At 36.0% G+C, this 27721-nt stretch overlaps 1 protein-coding gene across 4 annotated transcripts in view; it reads right to left on the bottom strand.

Moving 5' to 3' along the window:
• LOC111144895 (PMS1 homolog 1, mismatch repair system component) overlaps window positions 1-27721 on the bottom strand; it is an 89258-nt gene that overhangs the window by 51013 nt on the left and 10524 nt on the right. For 3 of the 4 annotated variants that reach the window (XM_022499495.1, XM_022499503.1, XM_022499486.1), the window contains 3 exons: window positions 18466-18648; window positions 9755-9857; window positions 3806-3969 (listed from right to left, as the gene is read on the bottom strand). In XM_022499495.1, coding sequence (XP_022355203.1) covers window positions 3806-3969; window positions 9755-9857; window positions 18466-18648 — 450 coding nt within the window. The remainder of the gene's footprint in view (window positions 1-3805; window positions 3970-9754; window positions 9858-18465; window positions 18649-27721) is intronic. The other variant, XM_022499512.1, reaches the window with a different exon arrangement.

Genomic DNA, 27721 nt, shown 5'->3' with positions numbered 1-27721 from the left:
TTGTTGACTATACTGCTTCCATAACCTTGCTTAGGATGTGGGAGGGGGTTAACCCTTTAACATTGGTCCAACAGTGGTCTTTTTCTTGATTCCTCATATGGCACAGCTGAAACAAAACTAAGACATTTAACAATATTTGAGGAAAAGGCTAAAAGATGCAAAAAAGAATAAAATGTTGAACAGAGAATTACAGGCTACAACTTTTTTTATCTTCAGTTTATAATCTAATAAACATGTCCCATTTTTTTATTATTCTTGACACCTGCTTCCTCCCCAGTCTTCAGCCACCACCACAAGAGTCTCTCTCCCTCCTAGAGACCCAGAGAACTGTATGTCAAGAGACAACCACTACACTCACTACCAAATTTCCAAGGCCACTTTGGTGGATTTCTGTTCTCTAAGGTCCTGCTCCTTCCTAGAGTGACTGATGCCAGAGATATTCAACTTTTCGAAGCTGTGTCATCATTCTTCCAGACCTCAAAAATAAACAAACTGATCCCAATAAGCCTTAACACTCATGTGACATGGAGGTGGGGTAGGTAGGTGGGAAGTCACTCCTTAAATTACAGTAAAAACCCTGCATCAGTGATAAGCCAATTCAGCTTTTTTAATACAGTGGGCTTCTAATTATCAAGACAAAATTCGATTCAAAACAATTTTTAAAACCATGAATAGTATCTTAGGCAGAAGAAAATATTCACAAAAATCGACAAGCATGCAGTATGAAAGTACCCCTTATTTGAAATCACCGTTTATACAATGTTCTCAATTAGCTGTCTACAAAATTATTTATGCACATATGAAAGAGTTAAAATACTAGTTTCGGACATTATGACACTGAGAAAACCTTTTAATTCTAGGAAATAGCTACTTTATAAATGAAAATATACACAGCAGGACCTCAGAGGAATTAAGTTATTACAACAAAAGCTGAATACTATAGCGCTTTTTAAGGAATGGCTCTAGCAATTTCTCCAAATAATATCTACTTTAAAAAAAGTCGCTGAATCCACTTGTAAATTATTTCCCTTTAGCTGTCTCATTATTCAATATGCTTTCAAGGAACATGGTGATGAAAGAAGAAAAATACCTCTTTCTAACATAACCATACTGGCAAGAACATCAACATTATCAGTATTCAAAGAATGTCTTGGCAGGTTAAACCTTCATAAAAAGAAGGAACACTATCTAATCCAAGATGTCAAAATAGCAATAGTACTTCTCATATTATGTGCAATATGATTGTTTGTTTCTAAAGAAGAAAAAGACTTCAAAAGAAGATGTCAATATCGTCGTCTGTAAATATTAGGCAAAAGCAAACATTTTTCAGAAAAGCACATAAAGAATGATAAACATGTTTAAAAGAAAAAGGCTAAGAGCAGAGCAGGACTCGAAGTTCAAAGAGATTTAGGACATGTGCCACTGCTATTCTGGGAGGTTTAACAATATATTTCAACATCTGAGGTAGAACAGTACTATTAAGAAACAAAAGTGGAACAATAACTAATACTAAAAGAAAAAAGCTTGAAGACAGGTAGCTTATTCTAATTCAGTCCTTGATTTCCTTGTGTAATAATAGCTAACACTTAATTCTACATTAAGACTTTTTATAATCTTACATTATTTTTACTGTATAATATTCTCAGCATACTCTTCAGGATTTGAATTGAATCTGAAATTACTGAAGGATATCAAGGGACTCGTGTTTGTTCATTATCAGTTCAGACACGCTGTCCTCCAAAAATTGTAAAATGCAGCATTTCATAAAATACTTTCCATTCTCAAAAGATAATGCATGCACTGATGATCTTAGAGTGGTTGGGGAAATTTATATGAACTTATTCAAAACTTAGAAAATATGCACTTGACTTTTAAGTACTCACTTCCATTACATGAAGCAGAAATCTTGGTTTAATCTAGTATTATTTTCTCATACTCAAAACTTTCCTATTTACAATTGCTTTTCTTTTAAAAATATGTGGTTCCTATCATCATATTTTATCCTTTTCCATATGTTTTCCCTTCCTGATTCTTCTGTCCTTGATCTTTTTTTAACTTGGGTACATTTAACTTTTAATTGCTAACTGTCCTTTGGATCAAGAGGTCATGGGGTTATTTATACTAGCAGGATGAGCCTCCATCTATCAACATCCTGAGGAATCACAGCACAGTAGAACTGGAAGAGATCTCAAGGTATCATGTGGTTGAGCTCTACGACACCAGGAACAGGTGGCTGACTAATCTTAATGTTCTTCTTTCTTTTTTGTTTTTTTTTAGGATGATCAGAGATTTTGATCATAAATATCCTATCACAGCTTGGTTTAATACAGAATCATCTCAATAACAAGTAAACACAGAATAGAAAGAAAACTGGATGAAAAAGGGTTCTGACCTCAGTACTATTAATTGCTATTAAAATATAGAACAATTTCTTTGATTATTCTGAGTGTCAGGTTCCTCGTACAAATAAGAGATAATGCTGTCTAACTTACAAAGTTATTATGAGTGTTCTGAAACCTGGAACAGAATTATATAAATGTAATATAGTGTTAAAATGGGAAAACAAGACAGTAGGGTGTAATGAGCCTGCACTCTTTAGTCATGTTAAGTTTCAAATCCCATCTCAACAATTTGATAGCTGTGCAATATAAAGTTTTTAACCTCTCTGAGTTCAGTTTAGAGGACAATGTAAGTTAATATGTCTACCTCACTTAGTTGTTGCTATGGACTATAAGAGTTTAATGGACTTAGGATATGATGTAGCATTACACAGGCCCTCAATAAATGTTAACTCTCAACTCCCCATGAGGTTTCCATAATTCTGCTGTGTGGTCCTGCTCTCCTTCCATTAACTATTTCAAGTGCATATGTGGAACTTTATGAAAAACAAAATAATCACAAAATACATAAACTTTTCTTCCCACCAAGATTCATCAAGCAAGAAGAGTTTCTTAGTCAGCCTTGCTTTGAAAAATGGAAAGAAATGAGGTAGAGCTTCCTTAAAAAAACAAACAAAAAAAAAACCCCAAAACAAAAAAATCTCCTCCAAAGAAAAAACTGTAACAGAAGGTGAAAAATATCACTGAATTTTGAACTCCTTAAAGGAAAACATGTCTTCCTCATCTTTATATTTAGGAAGCACGCAAATATTTCTTGGGGGTGCCTGGGTGGCTCGGCTGGACAACTGCCTTCAGCTCAGGTCATGGTCCTAGAGGCCCGGGATCGAGTCCCACATCGGGCTCCCTGATCAGCACTGAGTCTGCTTCTCCCTCTGACCCTCCCTGCTCTCACGCTCTCTCTCTGTCTCTCAAGTAAATACATAAAATCTTAAAAAAACAAAAAAAAAACAAAAAAAAAACACTTCTTGGATGTCTCCTGGCAGAATCACTGATTTCAGTAATTACGAAATAAAAGGTTCAATCAGATTTCATTTAGATATCAGATAAGAAAGTAAAGATGCTCTTTATAAAGATAAAACTAAAGAAATGTGGACAAACTTTTTGCAAGAAGACTTTAAACATATGATTTAGATAAAATACACTGTCCCTTTATAATAATATCACATACCAAAAAATCTTACAGAAGCATAATAATGGGTACACGTGGGTGGCTCAGTCAGTTAAGCATCTACCTTCGGCTCAGGTCATGATCCCAGAGTCCTGGGATCAAGTCCCACATTGGGCTCCTTGCTCAGCGGGGACCTGCTTCTCCCTCTGCCTGCCACTCCCCCTGCTTGCTCAGTCTCTCTTTCCCTCGCTGACAAATAAATAAATAAAATCTTTTTAAAAAGCATAATAAGGCTTACCTTGTTATGTATAAAAACAATCCGTAAGTCAGGCTTAAGTAAACCATAGCTTATGAGGAGATCCTGGACCTTTTTAATTTCATCTTTACATTTTTTAGCAGTTGAGTAGAACTGCTTTCTTACAGGGAGATTCTTAAACAATCTTAAAGCAGTTACAGTTGTACCTGTTGGCAGATAAGAGAAAAGCACATCTAGACTTGAAAAGAACTTCAGAACCTTCAAATCCATATACACCAGTATTTAACCCCTTCTAGAACTCGTGTCTATTCTCTTTTCTAGGTCTCATAAAGCATTTGTTGTTTTTACAAGAAAACATTTCTGAAACTGTTGTTTATTCCTGCAATCAACACACGAATTACCAATTAATACACAAAACTTCTTGTCCAAATCTGGGGAGGCCATTAGTTATAAGCCACAGCTTGTTTTCAGGGATGTCAAAATTTGACAAAACATGCATCTTAGAACTGACTAAGATATATTATCTGAGACCTACAGTATTCAAGTTACATAATAAAAGCTTATTCAATATCATCACGTGGATGTCCCAAAGCCACCTCAAACCAACCACACCCAGAACTGAACTCATTATTTTCCTCCTTGAGTCTGATACTTATACCTATTCTCTTTCTCATGTAACATGGACATCCAACAGTTTCCAAGACATATACTCTAGCTTTAACTGATTCTTCCCTCTACCTCTTACTACATAAGTCTTCTAGGCCTATGTATTCTATCCTAAAAATCTCTCTCAAATCTATGTAAAGTCCTTTTCCTTCCTTCAAAACTTAGTTCAAGATGACATGTCTTATAATAAGATATAATTTATGGTATTATAATGTTCTACTGGTTAATTTTATAAGTAACATGATATTCATCCTCTACCTAAAAAGTTTCAGTGGCTCACTGTTGGCTATAGAAAAGGTATTAACTTTTACTTTCAGTTCTAGAAATTTCACTTGGTTCTTTTTTAGAGTTCCATTTCTCTGCTGAAATTCTCTACCTTTTTACCAACTTTGACCATCTTTTCCTCTAAACTCCTTAACACAGTTGTTTTAAGTTCTTATCTGCTAATTCATACATCTAGGTCATGTTTGTGTTTGCTTATATTAACTATTTTTTCTCTTGATTATAGATCCCATTTTCTTTATGTTTCTCAATATTTTTGTTTTTGCCAGATATTGCATACAAAAATAAATGCTGAAGTAGATAATATTTTCCCCCAGAGAAGGCACTTCATTTCCTCTGTCAAGCAGCTAGAGTGACGAGAGGATCTCTTCAATATAATTAGGAATGTATCTGGGTTGGAGCTGAGCTGTCCCTTTATTTAGCTCCAGTTCACTTCCAGTTTCAAATGTCGTTAAGGATGGAATTAGGTCTTCTCCTCCAGCAAGGCTCTGGGATCTAAGCACTGCGAGACTTTAAGATCTTTGTCGATCTCAGTCCCCATTTTCTTTATCACTGCCTACTCAGTGAAAGTCCTGATGAGATTTGGCATCCAGGGTGAACCAGCTGTATTTAAGGATCCCATCCTCCCATCTGTCATGTCGGTTCATACGTGGCTGATAAAATTCAGCTGGTTTCTTCTAGGTCTGTAAAAGATCCCTTATCCACAACAGAGAGCACCTATGCCTCCTGTTTCAGTTAATGCTCCCATGGATGCAAGGAGCCACTAAGTCTCTTCTTGTCTAGGAAGGGGTATCTTTCTCTTGAACTTAGTTCATTTAACTTCTTTCCCCACTCCCCCAAGTTTTCATTTAAATTCCAGTTAGTTAACATACAGTGTAATATTAGTTTCAGGTGTAAGATTTAGTGATTTATCACTTACATACGAAACCCAGTGCTCATCACAACACATTCCCTCTTTAAAGATTTTATTTATTTATTTGAGAGAGGGAGAGAGAACATGAGAAGGGAGAAGCAGACTCCCCAAGGAGCTGGGAGCCTGATGTGGGACTTGATCCCAGAACTCCAGGATCATGACCTGAGCTGAAGGCAGTGGCTTAACCAACTGAGCCACCCAGGCATCCCCACATTCCCTCTTTAATAGCCAACATGTATTTAACCCAACCGCGTACCCACCTCCCCTCCAACAACCCTCAGTTTGTTTTGTATAGTTAAGAGTCTGTTTTATGGTTTGCCTCTCTCTTTTATCCCCTCTATGTTCATCTGTTTCGTTTCTTAAATTTTACATATGACTAAAATCATATGGTATTTGTCTATTTTATGGCATAGTTCTCCAGTGGATTGAAAAAAAAAATACAAGTTTTTAAAGGTATGTGCTCTTTTCCTTCATCATTCCTCTCTTGCTGCAAGGTTAAACTCCCACCCCTTCTCACCTACCATCTTCAAACTCAAACGATAACTTCTCTGAAAAACTCCATAACCTTCCTCTAGGCAACTGGTGGCTTCTATTTACTGTCACTACTTTTCTAGTCATCTCTGTTCCCTTCTACTTTGTGAGTTCCTTTAACTCATCTGTGTTCTCCACTAGCTGTGACAGATGCAATGGCATATACTGTAGCTGTGGACAGATGGTGAGAAGAAAGGCAGACGAAAATCAATAAAGTCAAATATAAATGTATTTTTGAAAAGAAAAGATATCTGTTGTTTTTTAAATTTGTTATACATGAAAGATCACACTGTAATTAATACATATGTTGATAAATTATCGCTTCAGCAGATAAAAATGCTCTCTTAGAGCAAAATGAGAATTATCAATAAGCCAAGATTGTATGTTTGAGTAAAACTCAATGATGGAAAACTTTGCTGATTCTAAATGAAATGTGTACCCTTAAGAAAAGTACCAAGTGATACTGGCCAGTAGGGAGGAGGTCCTAGTATACTATCATATTTTACAAGAGAACTGCTCACCTCTCTAACTTTAGCACATTCTACAAACACCAGAATTAAGTTGCAGTCCTATAGTACAGCTCCCTGTTATATTTTCACCTGACCCTATGTTATGCCATTTATAAAGGTAGCTATTTTTATTCCTAATGCAAAGGTGTATGGTTGCTTGAATATATGAAACCTGTCTTAAACTGGTTAATGACAAAGTTTCATTCTCCAGTTGAAAAAATCTTTCAATACATGCACAATCATACCTAGCAGGGATTTACAAAGAACACGATGCTCTACTCTAATAATGGTAAGGAAAGGAACTACCCTGATTACTTTAAATATACTACTTTTGATATCTGAGAAATTCCTAAGGCAGAAGTACTAGGAGGTGTTAAAAGAACTTGTCCAGGAGGGTAAATCAATTTAGAAAGCTTGTACTGATTAGGGTAAAGAAAACAGAAGTGATGACAGAAAAAAGATAGGATTAAAACAAGTAATTTAATAAGTTATTGGTAAAAATGATTTAAAAGCTGGGGACTTATTTTTTACATTTGTTAATTTTTAAAATGTCTTAAAATAGAAGTGACCAGAAGGGTAATTTAAAATGACATACTATTAAGCACACATATCATTTTAAATGGCTAACTTAATCCATAAAACAAATATCTACACCCAAAAAACCCAGAACTAGAATCTCCAGTCAACTATTTTTAAACATTTTAAATGTGTTTTTTTAAAGGGTAACAAATTTTCCAATGCCTAAAAAAGATTTTGCTGTGAGCTGTCCCTGCATCTACAGTTAGGTTGTCTAAAGGTATCATTATCTGATCTATCAGATGACATGAGGAGTAACTGCTAAGCAAGGATGTTCACACCACTACAGAAATTAAATCTACAAGAACCCTAAATGCACAGGTATTAATTAAGATGATTGTACTGTAGTTTTATCTTACAGAGAAAATATTTAAATAGAAGTTGAATGACAGCTGGTGGTGAAATGTGAGTCTGTGATTCAACCACTCGAAAACTATCAGCACTGGGCAATATAAATGTAAAAGGCTTTTAAAAGTATTTGCAGATTTCTATAAAATGTCCATCTACAGCAATTTGAAACTAAGAGCTTGATTCTTTATTGCTTTCCTAGCCGGCCAACTATAATTAGGAGATAAAAATGAATGATGAAAGGCAATTACTAGTTTCAAGTATAGTTTCTTAAGATGAATATGCAAAAGAAAATAAGGCTCATTTATTGACCGCAGAAATTCTTTAATATGCATACTTAGTCTCAGTGAAAGTAGAAGACTAGGTCAGCAAAAAAAGAAAAATCAATCAGCAAATGGGCAAAGATCAGAGGGACTCCATATTTAAGTATTGCTATTTCATACTTCCCATGGAGATGAGCACAGGAAAGTACGAGAAGAATGAGTGGTACAGAGCAGGAGCCATCCAGATTAGACTGGTGACTACTAAGATAAAAATGAATACATTTAAGTTTTAAAATGTGACTAGATTACTTCAAAGTACTCTACTGAACAGCCACACAAAAATCTCCTAATGGTTTCTTAACTTGAACTCCTAAAAATTGGGAGTCAGAGCATTTCTAGAACTAGACCATACTTAAAAAAAAAAAAAAAAAAAGGCTTCTCTTTCCTAACCTTCAGTACATAAAAAGAATCACTATTATTTTTAATTAAAATATGTACAATATTATTATACATCAAATTAAACAGCTACTAGACTTGAGCTAATTTTAATTAACTGAATAAATGAGAAAAAAGTATTTTTTTTGAGTTCCTACTAATTCTTTCCTTTGTGTGGATATAAAAATATTACTCTTAATAAGCAAGAATAATCAGTAACTAATTTGAAGATTTATAAAATAATAGAAAAAGTGAATTTGGCATCAGTATTAAAATATAAGAAAAAATATATATATTTAAGATTTTATTTATTTATTTGAGAGAAAGCATGAGTGGGGGGAAGGGGCAGAGGGAGAGGGAGAAGCAGGCTCCCTGCTGAGCAAGGATCCCAATGCAGGCTCCATCACAGGACCCCAAGATCATGACCTGAGCTGAAGGCAGATGCTTAACCAACTTAACCACCCAGGCACCCCAAAAGAAAATATTTTTCAATGAATAAAGATCATAATCATTAAAAAATAAATCCAATAATTTAATATTAAAATTGAAAGAAAAAAACTACAGAAAAATATAAAACTTTATTAGATACAAGGGACACAAAATTAAAAAATAAATTTATGATACAAATTGGAAGGGCAAACAGCAATTAAAAAACAGAAGTCCCTTTCAGATCAAATAATTCTTTTGAACATGATTCTAAAGAGGTCATATCTTCAACATTTTCTCAACTTTAAACATTCCATTACCAGAAGTTAGCAATATGAAAAAAATTAAGGGAGATACAAGAAACTTAAGCCTGAAGAGATTTTCTTTTTCCTTATAAATAAATGGTAGAAGAACTTAAGAACGTAAGATGTCAATTAAAATGTAATAAAATTACATAAGTGTATGAAACACTGAAGAAATATATTACAAATAGCAACAAAATAACCAGTACATTTATTTTCTTCCAATAATACAGAAAGAGGAAGTAGGTATTAGATGAAACAACATTAGCAATGGGTGGACAATTGTTGAAATTGAGCGATGGGTACACTATTCTATTTACTTGCACATACATATGAAGTTTTCCATAAATAAATATATTTTTATTATTTATTTAATCATAGCATCTTGATGGTATGGTTTATTACCATGATTACCAAATCAATAATGTTTTATGCATTTCAACAAACTATCATTCTTCACATATAAAGAAAACACAAGTGATGCAACAATAGTAAAATTGTTCTTACAGTTTTACAGAAGGGTGACTAATCTGTATTTGGTCCTAAGGCTTTTACACAGCTCCTTTGGAGAATAATTCTAAGTATTTAAGAAATGGTACTAAAAAAAGGGTTGAATATTCACTTGGAAGTAAAGTAGACTTTATCACACGACCAAACCTGAAGCAGCATATTTGAATTTAAGGGGTAACAATGTTTTAAAAAAAGACAAGAAAGGCAAAGATACAAAGCTACTCTCTTACCTTGACCAAGATGTGAAGGTTTTTGAGAAATTATGTGGCCGCTGCCATCTAAAACATACTGGGTGCTAAAATTATCAGAAGCTGTCCTTGTAGTAATTAAAACCTGGAATATAAAAAAAAAAAAAACACTAATAAAATTATTATTTTAGATAATGCAGTGGACTCATTATCCTCATTATCAAATCAGATTTAAAATAATTATAAATTTACTTAAAATTGAAGAAAGTTTTATACTTGCTAATCTCTTATGATCACTTCTCTTGTAATATTCCCTTAGAGTTATATTAATAATAGGCTAACATTTTTTTCAGGGGCAAATCACTGATCTTTGAATATTTAACTTTAATTAAAATACTCATACACAAATCAGTATATCTGAAATGGCTATTTGTGTTATATAACTTACATCTGTAAAACCAACATTTTGATTGCATTAGGGAAACTTACTTTTTAAAAGACAATTCCCATAAATTTGTTGGTAATGTGAAAAATCCTTTTGTAAAATGATAATTCCCTCCCCTTTTATATTCTGCATAAAACTACACTTCTTTTAAGCTAATGGTTCAAGGAATAAAAAAATATAAATCATACACATATATTTATGCACAATTTTTTCTTAAAAACAAACAGAACTATTTAAAGGTAAATTTTCTATTAATTGAAAAATACTTCAGCATTAAGGCATGTATGTATAAGAAAGGATTTTACTGACCATGAATATATTTCCTTAGATGTTAGGGACAGAAATAAGAATTTAAGTGTATCTGCATTCAGGGTGCCTGGGTGGCTCAGCTGGTTAAGCCTCAGTCTTTAGCTGATTTCTAGACCAGCGACAGGCTTCCTCATCAGCTGGGAGTCTGACCATTCCTCTCCCTCAGCCCCCCACCCAACCCTGCTTGTGCTCTTTCTTCATATCTCTCTCTCAAAAAAATAAATCTATTAAAAAAAAAGTCTGCATTACCTATTTTTTGAGATGAGTGGGAGAGCCTAACAATAGTAAACCATTCTAGTATCAGAAAATACCATAGGTGGAGAGTGGGGATGTCCTAGGAAAGCACAGTGGTTTCAGAAATGGGTGGCCTCTTCACACATTTTGTGAGCAATGATAACGCAAAGCTGGAGCAATCTTTCTTGGCCATTCTTGGACTCAGCAGAGCCGACCATGTAAATTAGGAAGAAGCCATAAAGATCCAGCTCCACTGCTGGAACTCATCTACATTCAGCTGGAGCTACACTGGATTTGATGGTTCTACCTCCCTTTCCTAAGCATGCACTAACTTACAGTAGGCCATATGGCTACAGAACATGTGGGTACCATGCAGGAAATAGCAGTCACCCCAAAAATGGCTTCTCTAGCTCATAATACTAGTAGAATCTATTATATTCTCTCTATGGGTAATGTCCATCAAATTCTTACCAGGGGCATTGCCTCAAGCTGCCATTTCCATAATAACTGTTCCTCAAAAAAGCTGCACCTAACATAAAGTTGTGAGAGTCTATATAATCTTAAGTGATTTTTCTACTTCTTCCAAAAATATATTCCATGGTTCAAAAGTTGTATAATTTTGAAAGTTTTCCTGATAACTGACCTTAATCTTCCCTGCTCCATCTCAATTCTATTCTATCCAGTAATGACTTTTTCTAACAAAGTTTAATATGAAGAGTACAAAAAATTTCTTTCCAGTCTCTAATTTAATTACTTTATGATTGTCCCTTTAAAAATAATTCTAAATTTAATCAACCACTTCTCAAAAATGCTAAGGTCAACTAAATTCTACTTCTATTCTCCAAAGAGCTAGCCACCTAGCCTAAAGTTGGAGTCATTGAGCAAAAGTAGCCCTGAACTCTGAGTTCTAGTACTAACTATGCCAGTGGCTTGGTTAGATGGCCTTGAATAAATGATTACTCTACCATCTTTAAGGGGAAGGCAATGATAAGATGAAGATGATGCTACTTTACAAGGTTACATGGGTATTTGTTTTGACTACTTTCAAAGCATTTCATAGTTATTAACTTGTTCATCCTTTAAACATATTAAACAGTAAATACACTCCAGCCTAGATGAATAAACTGATACACTAAAAATCAAAACAGGACCTCACTGGTCCCATTGTAATAGTTGCATTAAAGTAAAAAAAAAAAAAAAAAAAAAAACCAGAAGACAATATTATTTTCCAATGTTAAATTCTTTTAAAATTAGAATGTGTTGGGTATTTTGAAAATTTATTTCAATAGGAAATTCTTTGCAATTCACTGTGAAAGACAGCAAAGGATAACACATAAGCATGTTTCACAAATTCATGAAACACAATGTGTTCCTCAGAGGAAGGAACTGTATTTCAAGTTCATTTCATCATATGACCCTGTGTCCTGGGCAGGAAACCTTTTTTTGGACTAGGCACAAGCTTAGAATGTGTTTGCTCTGCAGGAGCTAACAAATTTGAACCCATAGTAACTCTACCATCGGATGCATCTCTAACATTACAAACTATTACTTGTGCTTCTTACTAGAGACATTAATGAACTGTGGCAGAATGAATCTAGCGGTGTCAAGAGAAGAACTAAATAAATTTATTTTAAGAATTTTTAAAAGTTTATTTTAAAGTTCTCAGGGAACCTTATGGGTTATATTAGCTATCAATTATTAAAAACTGACTTTTCAGTCCAATTATTGAGTTTCAAGGGAACTATAATACTAATAAAAAGTTAAATTACATAAAAGCATTTAAATTTTAAATAAGCATAATGTTTCTCAATATTTTAGATAAAACTAAAATTTAAAACTTAGGATATATCCTCTTAATTCATGCAAAACCAACCAACCAAACAAAAAACCTCTCTTGGCAAAAATTCATTTAAGATAATTTTGTTAAAATTTTGTTATTTTTTTTGCTGACTTTTGGATGAATACTTTGACACATGAAACAGGAGTCTGAAAACTAAGGCAAATGGTCTTCATGATTCAGGAGAAATGTCAGCTTTGCCTGGATCACTGAAATGCCTTTTCCTTTCTGGGTGTGAATATGCCCGCCTGTGCAGAGTTGTACACTAATATAAGAGCTCTGACGTCAGAACTTCTCCCGGATAATTCACTCTGGGAGACTAACAACAGGGAAATCTTGGCTCTGACTTCTCTCCTTTCAACAGAGTTCCATTACCTGTGAGGAGGCTGCACTTAGAAAGGAGGATACCCCGCTTCTTCAAAAATTCCTTAGAAACCAGGATACCCCACTGCTTCAAAAATTCCTTAGAAACCAGGATACCCCACTGGTTTAAAAATTCCTGTGTCTATTCTAATTAAAGCTCTATCACCATGGCTTTAAAGAACACAGGATGTATCCTACAGTATGGAACAGGAGGGAAGAAATTATCAAAATGATTCTGGGGCTTCCTCCTATCTTTTACAACTAAGAGGGCCCACAATTAAGGAAGTCCCAACTTTCATATTCAAAACAGAATCATATAGCTTCCGATTTTGCCCCCCTTTAAGCCATGAGGTTTAATGAAATGTAAAACAAAAATGAACCTACAAGAAATAGTGCAAACAATCATAAGGGAAGGGAGAGAAAACTGAATGGTAGAAATTAGAGAGGGAGACAAACCATGAGAGACTCTTGATTCTTGGAAACAAACTGAGGATTGCGGAAAGGGAGGTCGGTCGGGGGATTGGGTAACTGGGGGATGGGCATTAAGGAGGGCACATGATATGATGAGCACTGGGTGTTATACACCACTGAAGAATCACTGAACACTACATCTGAAACTAATGTTGGCGGTTAATTGAAATTTTAAAAAAAAGAACCACATATCATGTTATCCCATCAAAAAAATACACACAATGAACTTCATGGAGCAGAATACTACCCAGCACAAGGTAACCACTTAAAAAAAAGTACTTTCTGCCCAAAGATTTTCAAAATAAATTAGAGCCTTTAAAACAAATATGTGATATCTATATGTGAAATTTCAGTTCTGAGTGAAGAATATTCACTAAATTTAAAAAGTGAACTTGCCTCCCCAAAAAGCACTCATTATAGTGCCTCAATAAAATTTTTTAAATCTAATTGACCTTAACAAGCATATATTAGTTTCTGTATTTCTGAAATACTATTCAGAATCCTCCCACATAAGTTCCAACTTGACTACTCCTTGATATCATCTACTGAGCTTACGGCTGCAGGCCTGAGTATATTCATTATTTTAGTACGAGGTATTTTTAAACTAATAAATATCTCTCCAATCATACTAGTAAGAAGGCAGCATGACCTACTGTGGTAAACTCAGTACTAGGAGACATGATATTGGAACTGAATTCTTGGCTTTGCCATGGACACATTATATGTCCCTAAATAGGTCACAATTTTCATATTCCATTTACTGCCCTGGGCACAGTTCTTCTAAAGTAAACTACTTAGCACAGCACCCTGCATACAACAGACAATTAAACAGTAGCTAACTGATTATTAGACTATGTTTCAAAGTTGGAGTAAGAAAACCTGGCGTTTGGCTTCATCAGTAATATCAGACAGAACCACAGAAGATCTACATTTTAGGGTGGCTTACCCATAACACAGATTGAGAGGGACACTAGTGAGCAGGAAGCTATTTGTGGGTGCTCCCAAGATGATCACTTGTGATGGCAGGGCAGAAAGAGATGTGGGGCTCTGCAGTCACAAACAAGGACTTGGCTGACCCTGGAGGGTCACTTTTGCCCAGAGACAGCATGGCAGAAGTGTTCTGAATTGGAATAGAACATTTATAATCCCTCATTAGTCAGTCATTGGATGCAGGTTGCCCTGTTCAGCTGAGATAAAGGCAATCTCCAGAGAGAGACTCAGTTTTGAGCATTCAGGTGCCAGATACTAGGGAGCTAGGCAAATGGACTCCGTCCTGATGAGGGGGATCTGGCAATGAAACAGGGTCCTACCAGGATCCCTTCTGAATCTAGATTTTTGATGATGTGTTAGCTTTCAGAAACAATCAAACCCAAATCATCATTATGAAATCTGTGACAAAAAAATACATATTGTAAGATTTCATTTACATCAAGTTCAAGAACAGGTAGAACTAATCTATACTGATAGAGGTCAGAATAGCTGTTACCTAGTGGGAGGGAGCATGAGAACACCTTCAGGGGTGCTGATCATGGTGTATATCTTGACCTTGAGTCCACATACGTAAAATATGCACACATGTATCTATGTGTGGTTTTCCCAAAGATTTACAAGAAAAGAGATTACTTAAAATGCTGTTAATATTTTGTAAGATAAACATTTGATTTTACAATGTGTAAACTGAATATAATTTTTAAGAAGTTTACAGTCTTATATTATTCTGGTAGTCTGACAATTCCTTTATTCCTCCAGTAATTCCGATAAATTATTTTAAGTATTTATACTCAAGGCATTCGAATGCCTCAAAAATAAAACAAAAGACAAAATGATAAACTCGGATATCGACTGGGCTTAAGTAGTCAAATAAAGAAACAAAATAGAGTACCACTGGACAGAGAACTGCAAAACTGCCATTTAAAATCAGAACTACAGTAAAGATTTGGATAAATCATATGGCTCATTACCATGTATTTTAAAAAGACTAAGTATAGTGCTGCCACCTAGTAGACAACGCTGATAATAACCAATTTCAGTTCTGATAGGTTACATACATCTTATAGAAAATACAGAAATGACTTTTTGTTTGTTTATTCATTTGTGGGTCCCCCCCCCTTAAATTCCACCTCTGAATAAAAGGAGATACTGGTTTCCAATGATATGGACTGAATAAGTCATGGGACCTAAGAGGCACAGCATAGAGGAATGTAATCAACAATGTAATAGTGATATATCAAGACAAGTTAGCTACAGTTGTAGCGAAGACAGCATAATGTATAAACTTGTCAAATCACTACTTTGTGTAACTGAAACTAGTGTGTCAACTACACTAAAATTAACATATTAATTTCTGAAAACCCAGAAATGCTTAATTTTACATTATTTAACAATACTTTGCCAAAATATACCTTAAAGACTACCAAGTTCAGAGGTGCCTGGGTGGCTCAGATGGTTAAGCGTCTGCCTCTAGCTCAGGTCATGATCCCATGGTCCTGGGATCAAGTCCCACATCAGGCTCCCCGCTGAGCAGGGAGCCTCCTTCTCCCTCTCCCTCTGCCTGCTGCTCTGCCTATTTGTGTGTGCTCGCGCTCTCTCTCTCTCTCTGTTAGGTAAATAAAATCTTAAAAAAAAAGCAACAAAACAACTAAAAAGTTTGGCCAGCAGCTAAAAAAAAAAAAAATCAAATAATTATGTTCTCAAACAAAAAAAGAAATACATGATTTCTGGGACACCTGCGTGGCTCAGTTGTTTAAGCCTTTGGGCCTTTAGCTCAAGTCATGACCCCAGAGTCCTGGGATCAAGCCCCATGTCAGCCTCTCTGCTCAGCAAGAAGACTGCTTCTACCTGCCACTCTGCCTGCTTATACTTTCTCCCTCTCTTTCCCTCTCTGTCAAGTAAATAAATAAAATCTTAAAAAAAATAAATTATATGATTTCTAAAATAGCTACCAGGAGCTCAAACAATAGTATGTGCTAGTGCTGGGAGTTTCAGAGGCTCCCGGTATAAATCTCAACCCACTTAAAAAACACACTTTCTGCAAGATGCCAGGGCTGTAGGTTCCCAGATATGGTCTCTAGGGAGAAAGATGGGCAATGCCCAGTGAGCTGTACCCTCTACTAGCTCTTCCCTAAAATCTATTTGGAGATTCGGTGAACTCTAAATAAAGCAAGTGCTGGGACAGATACGTTAGCACAGAAAGCAAGGGGTATGCAAGATTTTGAATAGAGGTTTTAAGCAGAATGCATTTAAGGACAAGGCTTTTCCTTCTTTAGCAATGTCTGAACATCTGGATTCTTCTTTTTATTTATTTATTTGAGAGAGAGAAAGAGCGTGTGTATGCGAGTGGGGGGCGGGGGTGAGGGGAGGGAGAGAAAATCTGAAGCAGACTCCCGGCTCAGCACCAAGCCCAACAAATACTGGGATCCATATCACAACAGCGAGATTACAATCTGAGCCAAAATTAAGAGTCAGACGCTTAACCAACTGAGCCGCCCATGGGCCCCTGGACGTCTGGCTTCTAATACACAAGGGCCCCTCGTCTACCTCTGTAGTAGAATATCAAACTCTCCCACTTTAAAGACCACCTCCTTCCCCAAACACAATTTTTCTTCGTTACTTCGGCATCACCTTACAGAGCTCCAAAAGACAAAAGTGAATACTGAGCAGGGGTTCTTTTCACAAAAAAACAGAGAAGACCTATACCATGCCAGCACTTTAAGAGCAGAATGAATGAGGGAAGACCACAGTAAGCATGGAGATTATATGACTGCTGTGAGAATGAATGAAAAGTAACAGTATCTCGTGTACATGCCACTTTTCTGAAACAGTAAAGTTCTATCATTTGATTGTACCTGAGCATTCTCACCCAAGTAGAGATGGCCAGCAGAGCACAAATGCAGGGATACACAGCCAGTGGACACACACAGGACACAGAGACTATCACACTATAAAACACAGTCCAGTACACAGAATAATATAGTACAGCACAAAGAAACTAGTACAGAGCAGTGTGATCAAACACTACCAGATCAAGGTTCTAGACAGACTTTGATACAAACTAGTTATGATATCCAATGCAGAGGCAGTGAAATATAATTGGTACTATGCAAAAAAGTTGGTCAGGCTCTGAACTGAGGGGTTTATAAACACTGAAAGCACCTAACCAGGGTCAGGAGAGCAAAGTTCTGGAACCCAATCCGCCTCTGACCAGCTAGGGTTTAGAATAAGTCAAGTTAAGGGGCACCTGGGAGGCTCAGTTGGTTAAGCAGCTGCCTTTGGCTCAGGTCATGATGCCAGGGTCCTGGGCTTGAGTCCCACATCAGCATCCCTGCTCCGTGAGGAGAAGCTTGCTTCTCCCTCTCCCTCTGCCTGCTGCTCCCTCTGCTTGTATTCTCTCTCTCTCTCTCTCACTCTCTCTGTCAAATAAATAAATAAAATCTTTTAGGATTTTTTTTTTTTTTATTTGACAGAGAGAGATCACAAATAGGCAGAGAAGCAGGAGAGGATCGGGCGGGGGGGGGGGAGCAGGCTCCCTGCTGAGTAGACAGCCCGACGCGGGCCTCAATCCCAGGACCCTGAGATCACGACCCGAGCTGAAGGCAGAGGATTAACCCACTGAGCCACCCAGGAGTCCCAAATCTTTAAAGAAAAAAAAAAAGTGGAACATAATGAATAGCATGGAGGACATTAGGAGAAGGAAGGGAAAAATGAAGCGGGGGAAACAGGAAGGGGAGACGAACCATGAGACTATGGACTCCGAGAAACAAACCGACGGTTTTAGAGGGGAGCAGTGTAGGGGAATGGGTGAGCCCAGGGATGGGTACTAAGGAGGGCACGTATCGCATGGATCACTGGGTGTTATACGCAAACAATGAATCATGGAACGCTACATCAAAAACTAATGATGTACTGTATGTGACTAACATAACACAATAAAAAAAAAACGGAAAAAAAAGGATTAAATGATAAATTTTATGTTATATATATTCTACCACAATAAAAAAAGTTCATACTTTTTGCCAAAAACTCCATTCATTTTCTCTTAATGCTATCACTCTGTGATTATGAAATCACCAGAGAGGTCAATATATATTACCTTACCTCAGCTACACAACAAATTGATCCCAAGGCTTCTCCACGAAAACCATAAGTTGTCAAATTTTCAAGATCTTCATGACTATTTATTTTTGAAGTATAGTATTTCACTGCCATTACAGGTGCATCAATGGCCTTGATACCCTCACCATTGTCTCGTACCTCAATTTTATCAAATCCATAGTTCTCCTACAAAAAGAGAATATTTTTAGTATATAAAGATAGTCAACTGTTACCCACTAGAAACAGAAAGAAACACAAGAGAAACAATTGTGTCATTTATTTTTTTATGGAAACTTAATATTTAAGAAAGTAAGAGTTCAAATTCTTAACTCTATTAATTCCTAACTATGATACAATGGACAAGTCCCTTGTTTTCCCTGGTCTCAGATTCAACTGTAAAAGAAGGTCAGTCTAATCTTTAAGGCTCCTTTGAATTGTTTCAGCATCATGGATACTTGTGCTTAAATTCACATTTAAACTTGACTAAGAAAATTCTACTAAATGATATATACTTTTGCATATACAATCTCTCAAAAAAACCCAAAACAGAATACTATCACCATCAGCAGCTGGTTCTACCCACTAAGAGTCCAGCAATTAACATTATTCATCCTGACTTTAATACTTTCTCCCTTTAATAACTTATTGCTTTCCTAAGAATTTTAAATATTTACCACATAATGACTTTCTAAAGTTCTTTTTGCAAACAGAGAACAGAAAGATGCAAATACACTAACTTGGCAATCTCTGTGAGGTCTTCATTTGAAAAATGAGGGCAAAAAACCCCCAAACTCAACTCATAGTCTAGTTTTCCTAGTCTAATACTAGTATGCATACACACAAAAAAACAAAATCTAAATTCCTATAGAGATCTTCCTATAATTACAATGACTTTATTTAAAAATAATCAACAAAAACCTAAATTTATATAATTCTGTGTGTCAGTACTTTTTAGGTCAATTAGATATGCAAGATACTGAAGTCTTACTGAAATCTTAAGATTTAGTTCCTCATCTCTCTCTCTCAATCAAAAATTAACATCCTGGAAACATTCTGGCAGCTTCATTTTTTTTTTTAAAGATTTTATTTATTTATTTAAGATTTTATTTATTTATTTATTTATTTGACAGACAGAGATCACAAGTAGGCAGAGAGGCAGGCAGAGAGAGAGGAGGAAGCAGGCTCCCTGCTGAGCAGAGAGCCTGATGTGGGGCTCGATCCCAGGACCCTGAAATCATGACCTGAGCCGAAGGCAGAGGCTTTAAGCCACTGAGCCACCCAGGTGCCCCTGGCAGCTTCATTTTATAGAAAAATCATTAACTACAGAAACACAAATCTTGCAATACAAATAAGAACTCCAGGCATCTGAGTAAAATAACACAAAGATCTGTTTAAAATTTTAAATTATATCAACTGTAGTTAATTATGAAAATATTTCTAGTCAGGACAATTATTATTATATGTAATCATAATAAAATAGGTCTTACTGTATAAAGCAAAATAATATAGTTTAAAACTCTACAAAACAGAAACTGATAAATATCAAGACACTAAAATATAAAGTCAGATAAAAATGTGTACTTTTCTAAGAGGAGTTCCATTGGCTTTCTAACAATAGTTTTAAAAACATGTTTTTCTTTCAGAGAGCTTTAAGAATGTCTGTCTGCCTAAGTAAGATTCATAAGTGAAATTTACCAAATATAAGTATCTAATCCTACTTATTATCAATTGTATTCTAATCAGGCTGTACTATAGGAAATGCCTTAAAAAAAAAAAGCTGCCTTTCTTTGGGTTTAATGAATTTCCATGTTTATAGAGCTTACAATACAGTTGACCATGGAATGTAGGGATTAGGGGTACTGACTCCCACATCATCAAAAATCCACATATAACTTTTGACTCCTCAAAAACTAAACAGCCTACTATTTTTTAAAAACTGTAATTCCAGTGTAGTTAACATAGTGTTACTAGTTTCGGGTGTATAATATAGTGATTCAACAGTTGCATATATTACTCAATGCTCAACTCAATTGAGAGTAGTGTACTCTCAATCCCACTCACCCATTTCACCATCCCCACAGTCACCTCCCCTTTAGTAATCATCTGTTTTCTGTAGTAAAGAGTCCGTTTCTTGGTTTGTCTTTTTTCCTTCGCTCATTTGTTTTGTCTCCAAAATTCCACATATGAATAAAATCATATGGTATTTATCTTTCCTTGATTTACTTCACTTAACATTATACTCTCTAGCTCCACCCATGTTGTTGCAAATGGTAAGATTTCACTTTTTATGGTTGAATAATATTCCATTGCATATATCCACCACTTCTTGATCCATTCATCTATAAATGCACACCTGTGCTTCCATAATTTGGCTATTTTAAGTAATGATGCTATAAACATAGGAGTGCATGTAGCCCTTTGAATTAGTGTTTTTGTATTCTTTGGGTAAATACCCAGTACTGTGATAATTACAGGATAGTTTTAACTTTTTTTGATGAACCTATATACTGGTTTCCATGGTGACTGTACAGTTTGCATTTCCACCAGCACTGCGAGAGGGTTCCTTTTTTTCCACATCCTTTCCAATACCTTTTACTTCTTATTTTTTAGATTTTGGCCATTCTGACAGGTGTGAGGTGATATGTCATTACAGTTTTGATTTTCCTTTTTCTGATGATGAGTGATGTAAACATCTTTTCAGGTCTCTGTTGGCCATCTTGATTATCTTCTTTGGAAAAATGTCTGTGCATCTCCTCTGCCCGTTTTTTAACCGGATTATTTGGGTCTTGTGGTGTTGAGTTGTAACAGTTCTTTATATATTTTGGATACTGTTTACTGGAAATGTCATTTGAAAAGATCTTCTCCCATATGGTATGTTGTCTTTTATTGTTTCCTCTGCTTTTTTTTGGTGATGTAGTCCTAATAGTAGTCCCAATTATGGTGATTTAATCCCAACAGTTTATTCTTGCTATATTTCCCTTATCTCAGGAGACATTATCCAGAAAAAATGTTGTTAATATTGTTATGGCTGAAGTCAAATTACTGCCTGTGTGAGCTTCTAGGATTTTATGGTTTCAGGTCTCACATTTAGGTCCTTAATCTATACAGAGTTTGTTTTTGTGTATGGTGTAAGAAAGTTGGTCTAGTTTCATTCTTTTCTAGTTTTCCCAACACCCATTGTTGAAGAGACTGTCTTTTTCCCATTGCATGTTCTTGACTCCATTGTGGAAGATTAACTGACCATGTAATTGTGGATTTACTGCTGAGTTTTCTATTCTGTTTTTTCATGTGTCTATTTTTGTGCCAATATCATACTGTTTTAATTTTTATTTATTATTATTAACATATATTATTTGTTTCAGGGTTACAGGTCTGTGATTCATTAGTCTCACACAATACACAGTGCTCAGCACAACACATACCCTTCTCAATACTGCTTTGATTACTACAGCTTTGTAAGTCTGGAATTGTGATACTTTTGGTTTTTTCTTTTTCAAGACTGTTTTGTCTATTTGTGGTCTTTAGTGGTTCCATACAAATGTTAGGATTGTTTGTTCTAGTTCTGTGAAAAATTCTATTGGTATTTTGATAGGGACTGTATTGTGTAAATTGCTTTGGGTACAATTTAACAATATTCGTTCTCCCAACCAATAAGCATGGAAGGTCTTTCCATTTCTTTGTATTGTCTTCAATTTCTTTCATCAGTGTTATAAGTTTTCAGAGTAGAGGTCTTTCACCTCCTTGGTTAAATTTATTCCTAAGTACTTTATTATTTTTGGTGCAGTTATAAAAGGGATTGTTTTCTTAATTTCTTTCTACTGCTTCATTATTAGTATATGGAAATGCAACAGATTTCTGTATGTTGTTTACTGTGTGACTTTACTAAATTTGCTTATCAGTCCTAGTAATTTTTTTGTGAAGTCTTTAGAGTTTTCTACATACATTATCTGCAAAAAGTGAAAGTTTTACTTCTTCCTTACCAATCTGGATGCCTTTTACTCCTTTTTGTTGTTTGGCTGCTATGGCTTGGACTTCCTGGAAGTAGGCTGAATAAAAGTAATGGGAGTAGACATCCTTGTCTTGTTCCTTACAGTAAGGGAAAAGCTGTTTTTCACCACTGAGTATGATGGCAGCTGTGGGTTTTTCAGATATGGCCTTTATTATGTTGCAGTATGCTCCCTCTAAATTACGTTGTTGAGGGTTCTTATCATGAATGGATGTTGTTCTTTGTCCAGTGCTTTTTCTGCATCTATTAAAATAAATCATAAGATTTTTATCCTCTTGATGTATCACATTTATTGATTTCCAAGTATTGAAAAACCCCTGCAACCCAGGAATAAATCCCACTGGATCATGGTGAATGATTTTTTTAAATGTATTATTAGATTTGGTTTACTAAGATTTTCTTGAGGATTTTTGTATCTGTGTTCATCAGAGATGGTGGTCTGTAGTTATCTTTAATTGTGGTGTCTTTATCTGGTTTTGGCATCAGGGTAATGCTGGCCTCATTGAATGAATTTGGAAGTTTTCCTTCCTCTTCTGTTTTGTCAATAGTTCGAGAAGAATAGGTCTTAACTCTTCTTTAAATGTTTGGTAGAATTCCCCTGTGAAGCCCGCTCATTTTAAATTTTTGTTTGTTGGGAATTTTTTGATTACTGATTAAATTTCATTGCTGATAATTAGTCTATTCAAATTTTCTCTATTTTTCCTGTTTCACTTTCCGTTAGTTCATATGTTTCTAAGAATTTATCCATTTCTTCTAGGTTGTCCAATTTGTTGGCATAAAATTTTTCATAATATTCTGATAATCCTTTGTTTTTCTATGATATTGGTTGTTATTTCTCCTCTTTCATTTATAACTTTGACTTTTTTTTTTTGATGAATCTGACTAGCGGTTTAACAATTTTGTTGATCTTTTCTAAAAACCACCTCCTACTTTCATTGATTGTTCTATTACATTTTTTTAGTTTCTGTATCATTTATTTCTGCTCTAGTCTTTATTATTTCCTTCCTTCTGCTGGTTTTGGATTTGTTTGTTCTTTTTCTAGGTCCTTTATTATAAGGTTAGGTTATTTGAGATTTTTCTTACTTCTTGAGGTAGTCCTGTATTGCTATAAACTTCCCTCATAGACTCACTTTCGCTTCATCCCAAAGATTTTGAAGCATTACATTCTCATTTTCTTTTGTCTCTCCCTCTATAATTTCTTCTTTGAATTCTTGGCTGACCCATTCATTCTTTGGTAGCATATTCTTTAACCTCCATGTAGCTGTACTCTTTCTAGATTGTTTCTTGTGGTTGTTATCTAGTTTCATTGCATTATGGTCAGAAAAGATGCATAGTACATGACTAATCTTTTTGAATTTATTGAGACTTATTCTGTGGCCTAATATGTGATCTATTCTGGAGAATGTTCCATGTGTACTTGAAAAGAATGTGTATTCAGTTTTAGGATGGAATGGTCTGCATATATCTATTAAAACCATCTGGTCCAAAGTGTCATTCAAAGCCACTCTTTCCTTGTAGATTACCTGTCCATTGATATAAAGTGGGGTGTTTTAAGTCCCCTACTATTATTGTGTAACTGTTTATTTGTTCCTTTCTGCTTATTAAGTTGTTTTATGCATTTGGGTGTTCCCATATTGAGTGCATAAATATTTAAATTGTTATGTCTTCTTGTTGGATTCTTCCCTTAGGAGTCTACAGTGTCCTTAGCCTCTTGTTACTATCTTTGTTTTAAAGTCTGTTTTGTCTGGGGTGTCTGAGTGGCTCAGTTGGTTAAGCATTTGTCTTTGGCTCAGGCCGTGATCTCACGGTCCTGGGATCCAGCCCCACGCAGGGTACAGGGAGCCTGCTTCTCCCTCTCCCTCTGCCTGCTGTTCCCCCTTTCTCTCTAATAAAAAGAAATAAAATCTTTAAAAAAAATGAAATCTATTTTGTCCAATATAAGCATTACAACCCCAGCTTTCTCTTGACATACATTTGTATGAAAAATGTTTCTCCACTCCCCATTTTCACTCAACAGGTGTTTTTAGGTCTGAAACGAGTCCCATAGGCAGCATATGGATGTGTCTTGGTTTATTATCCATTCCATCACCTTATGTCTTTCGACTGGAACATTTAGTCCATTTACATTCAAAATAATTATTGATATGTATTTATTACCATTTTCGTAGTTGTTTTTGTAGCTCTTCTCTGATCCTTTCTTTTCTTGCTCTCTTTCAAGGTATGTTGGCTTTCTTTAATGATATACTGGGGTTCCTTTCTCTTTGTTTTTTGCATATCTACTTCTAGTTTTTGATTTGTAGTTACCATTTGGTCTGTACATAACATTTTCTGCATATAGCAATCTATATCAAGTGGATGGTCATTAAGTTTGAACCCATTCTTTACTTCTCTCCCCTAATGTTACAGATACATCATATCATATTCAATATCCTTTCATGAAACCCTTGACTGATTTTAATAGAATACTTTTTTAAATTGCTTTAGTGCTTCCTACTTTTTTTGTTCCTACTTACTGTCTTTACTTTCCACTCAAAGAGTCCCCTTTAACATTTCTTGAAGTGGTGGTTTAGTGGTCATGAATTACTTTAACTTTTGTCTGGGAAACTCTTAATCTCTCCTATTCTGAATGACTGCCTTGATGGATCCAGTATCCTTGGCTACCAGTCTTTTCCTTTCAGCACTTAGAATATATCATGTCACTCCCTTCTGGCCTGCAAAGTTTCTGCTGAAAAATCCACTGATAGGCTTATGGGGGTTTCCTTTGTATGTAAATGTCCTCTTCTCTTGCTGCTTTTAAGATTCTCTCTTTATCACTACTTTTTGCTATTTTATTATGTGGCTTGGTGTGTGCTTCCTTGGGTTGACGTTGTTGGGGGCCTTCTGTGCCTTCTGAATCTGGATCTCTATTTCCCTCCTCAGATTAGGGACATTTTCAGCTATCATTTCTTTTTTTTTTTTTTTTTTAAAGATTTTATTTATTTATTTGACAGACAGAGATCACAAGTAGGCAAAGAGGCAGGCAGAGAGAGAGAGGAGGAAACAGGCTCCCTGCTGAGCAGAGATCCCGATGCAGGGCTCAATCCCAGGACCCTGGGATCATGACCCAAGCCGAAGGCAGAGGCTTCAACCCACAGAGCCACCCAGGCAGCCCATCAGCTATTATTTTTTCAAATACAATTTCTCCCCCCTTCTCTCTCTTCTTCGTCTTCTGGGATCCCTATAATTCGAATGTTACTATGTTTGATGGAGTAGCTGAGTTCACTAAATCTTTTCTCATTCTGTATAGTTTTTTTTTTTCTCTCACCTGTTCAGTTTGATTACTTTCCATTACTTTGTGTTCCAGTTTGCTAATCTGCTCCTCTGCATCCTCTACCCTACTTTTCCATCTAGTGTATTTTTAATTTTATTTATTGGGTTCTTCATCCATGGTTCTTTTTTACCTCTTTGTTAAGGATGTCAATGATGTCCTCCATTATTTTCTCAAGTCCAGTGAGTACATTTCTGATCATTACTTTACATTCTCTATCAGGCATATTACTTCTGTTTTTCTTAGGTTTCATACTGTGGTTGGCCCTGTTCTCTTGTTTGGGAAATATATCTTCTGTCTCTGCATTGTGTCTAATTCTCTGTTTCTGTGTGTTAGGCATGTCATCTCTATCTCCTGCTGTTAAAAGTAATGGCCTTGTGAAGAAGTCCTATAGTGTCCTGTACGATAGTATCTCCTGTTCACCAGAACCTGACACTTCAGGGGGTACCCTGCTGTTGAGTCCTGGCCACTTTTTCCTTTGCTGCAGCACTCTGCAGAGACTCTCTTTTTCTAGTGTGAGCAGTGTTTGGTCCCCAGCTGAGGTCAGGTGTGCAGTTTTAATAAAATGAGTGCTGGTCTGCAGCAAAATGAGACCTGCTGCCACTGCTGGACTGGGTACTGCGAAGTGCATGGGTTGGGAGATGCAGTGTTAGGAAGGTCTGCACTGGTCTTCTAGGGGACTTGAAATGGGGGGACTGAGGCATATGTAACAAGGAAGGGTGGATCTGCTCAAGTGTAGTGTTGGGGGAGTGAGGAGAGCTTGGTGCAAGCAAGTTCGGTAGTGTCAGTGCTAGGGTGGTTCTATAGGTGGCCATGTGTTTATTATGCTGGGGGACGGGGCATGGGAGAAAAATGGTGTCTGCCCATTCCTTTGTTCCTAAAGAGTCCCTCAGTGACCCCTGTCCTCTGGGACATGCTCTGAAATGAGTAAACCACTGTCCCACCCATTTTCAAACTGCTGCTTCTAAGCTGTAACTCCGAGGGCTGTTTGTTGTGCTCTCTTTAAGTGCAGGGATTCAGCTTCCTCTTGCTCTCCTGGCTCTCCCAGAATGGAGCCTGCTGATTTTAAAAATTCCGGGCCTTCCCTCAAAAAAACTGAAAAATCCAGAACACACCAGCTGTCTCTACACCTTAAAGAACTGGAGAATCAACAACAAATCAAACCAACTCCACACATAAGAAGGGAAATAATCAAGATTAGAGCTGAGATCAATGAGGTAGAAACCAGAGATACAGTAGAAGGTATCAATGAAACTAGAAGCTGGTTTTTTGAAAGAATCAATAAGATTGATAAACCACTGGCCACACTAATCCAAAAGAAAAGAGAGAAAGCCCAAATTCATAAAATTATGAATGAAAAAGGAGAGATCACAACTAACACCAAGTAGAAACAATCATCAGAAGTTATTATCAACAGTTATATGCCAATAAGCTAAGCAACCTAGATGAAATGGATGCATTTCTGGAAAACTATAAACTCCCAAAATTGAACCAGGAAGAAATTGACAACCTGAATAGACCGATATCTAGTAACGAGATTGAAGCAGTGATCAAAAACCTCCCAAAAAACAAGAGCCCAGGACCTGATGGATTCCCCGGGGGAATTCTACCAAACTTTCAAAGAAAAAATAACACCTATTCTCCTGAAGCTGTTTCAAAAATTGAAGCAGAAGGAAAACTTCCAGACTCTTTCTATGAAGCCAGCATTACCCTGATCCCCAAACCAGGCAAAGACCCTACCAAAAAGGAGAATTTCAGACCAATATCACTGATGAATATGGATGCTAAGATTCTCAACAAGATCCTAGCAAACAGGATCCAACAGCACATTAAAAAGATTATCCACCATGACCAGGTGGGATTCATTCCTGGGCTACAAGGATGGTTCAACATTCGCAAATCAATCAATGTGATAGAACAAATTAATAAGAGAAGAGAGAAGAACC

Source organism: Enhydra lutris, unplaced genomic scaffold, assembly GCF_002288905.1.
Source record: "Enhydra lutris kenyoni isolate GAN:26980312 unplaced genomic scaffold, ASM228890v2 scaffoldscaffold1, whole genome shotgun sequence".
In the NCBI taxonomy this organism is placed as follows: Eukaryota; Metazoa; Chordata; class Mammalia; order Carnivora; family Mustelidae; genus Enhydra; species Enhydra lutris.
This window is presented reverse-complemented; position numbering and strand designations above follow the sequence as displayed.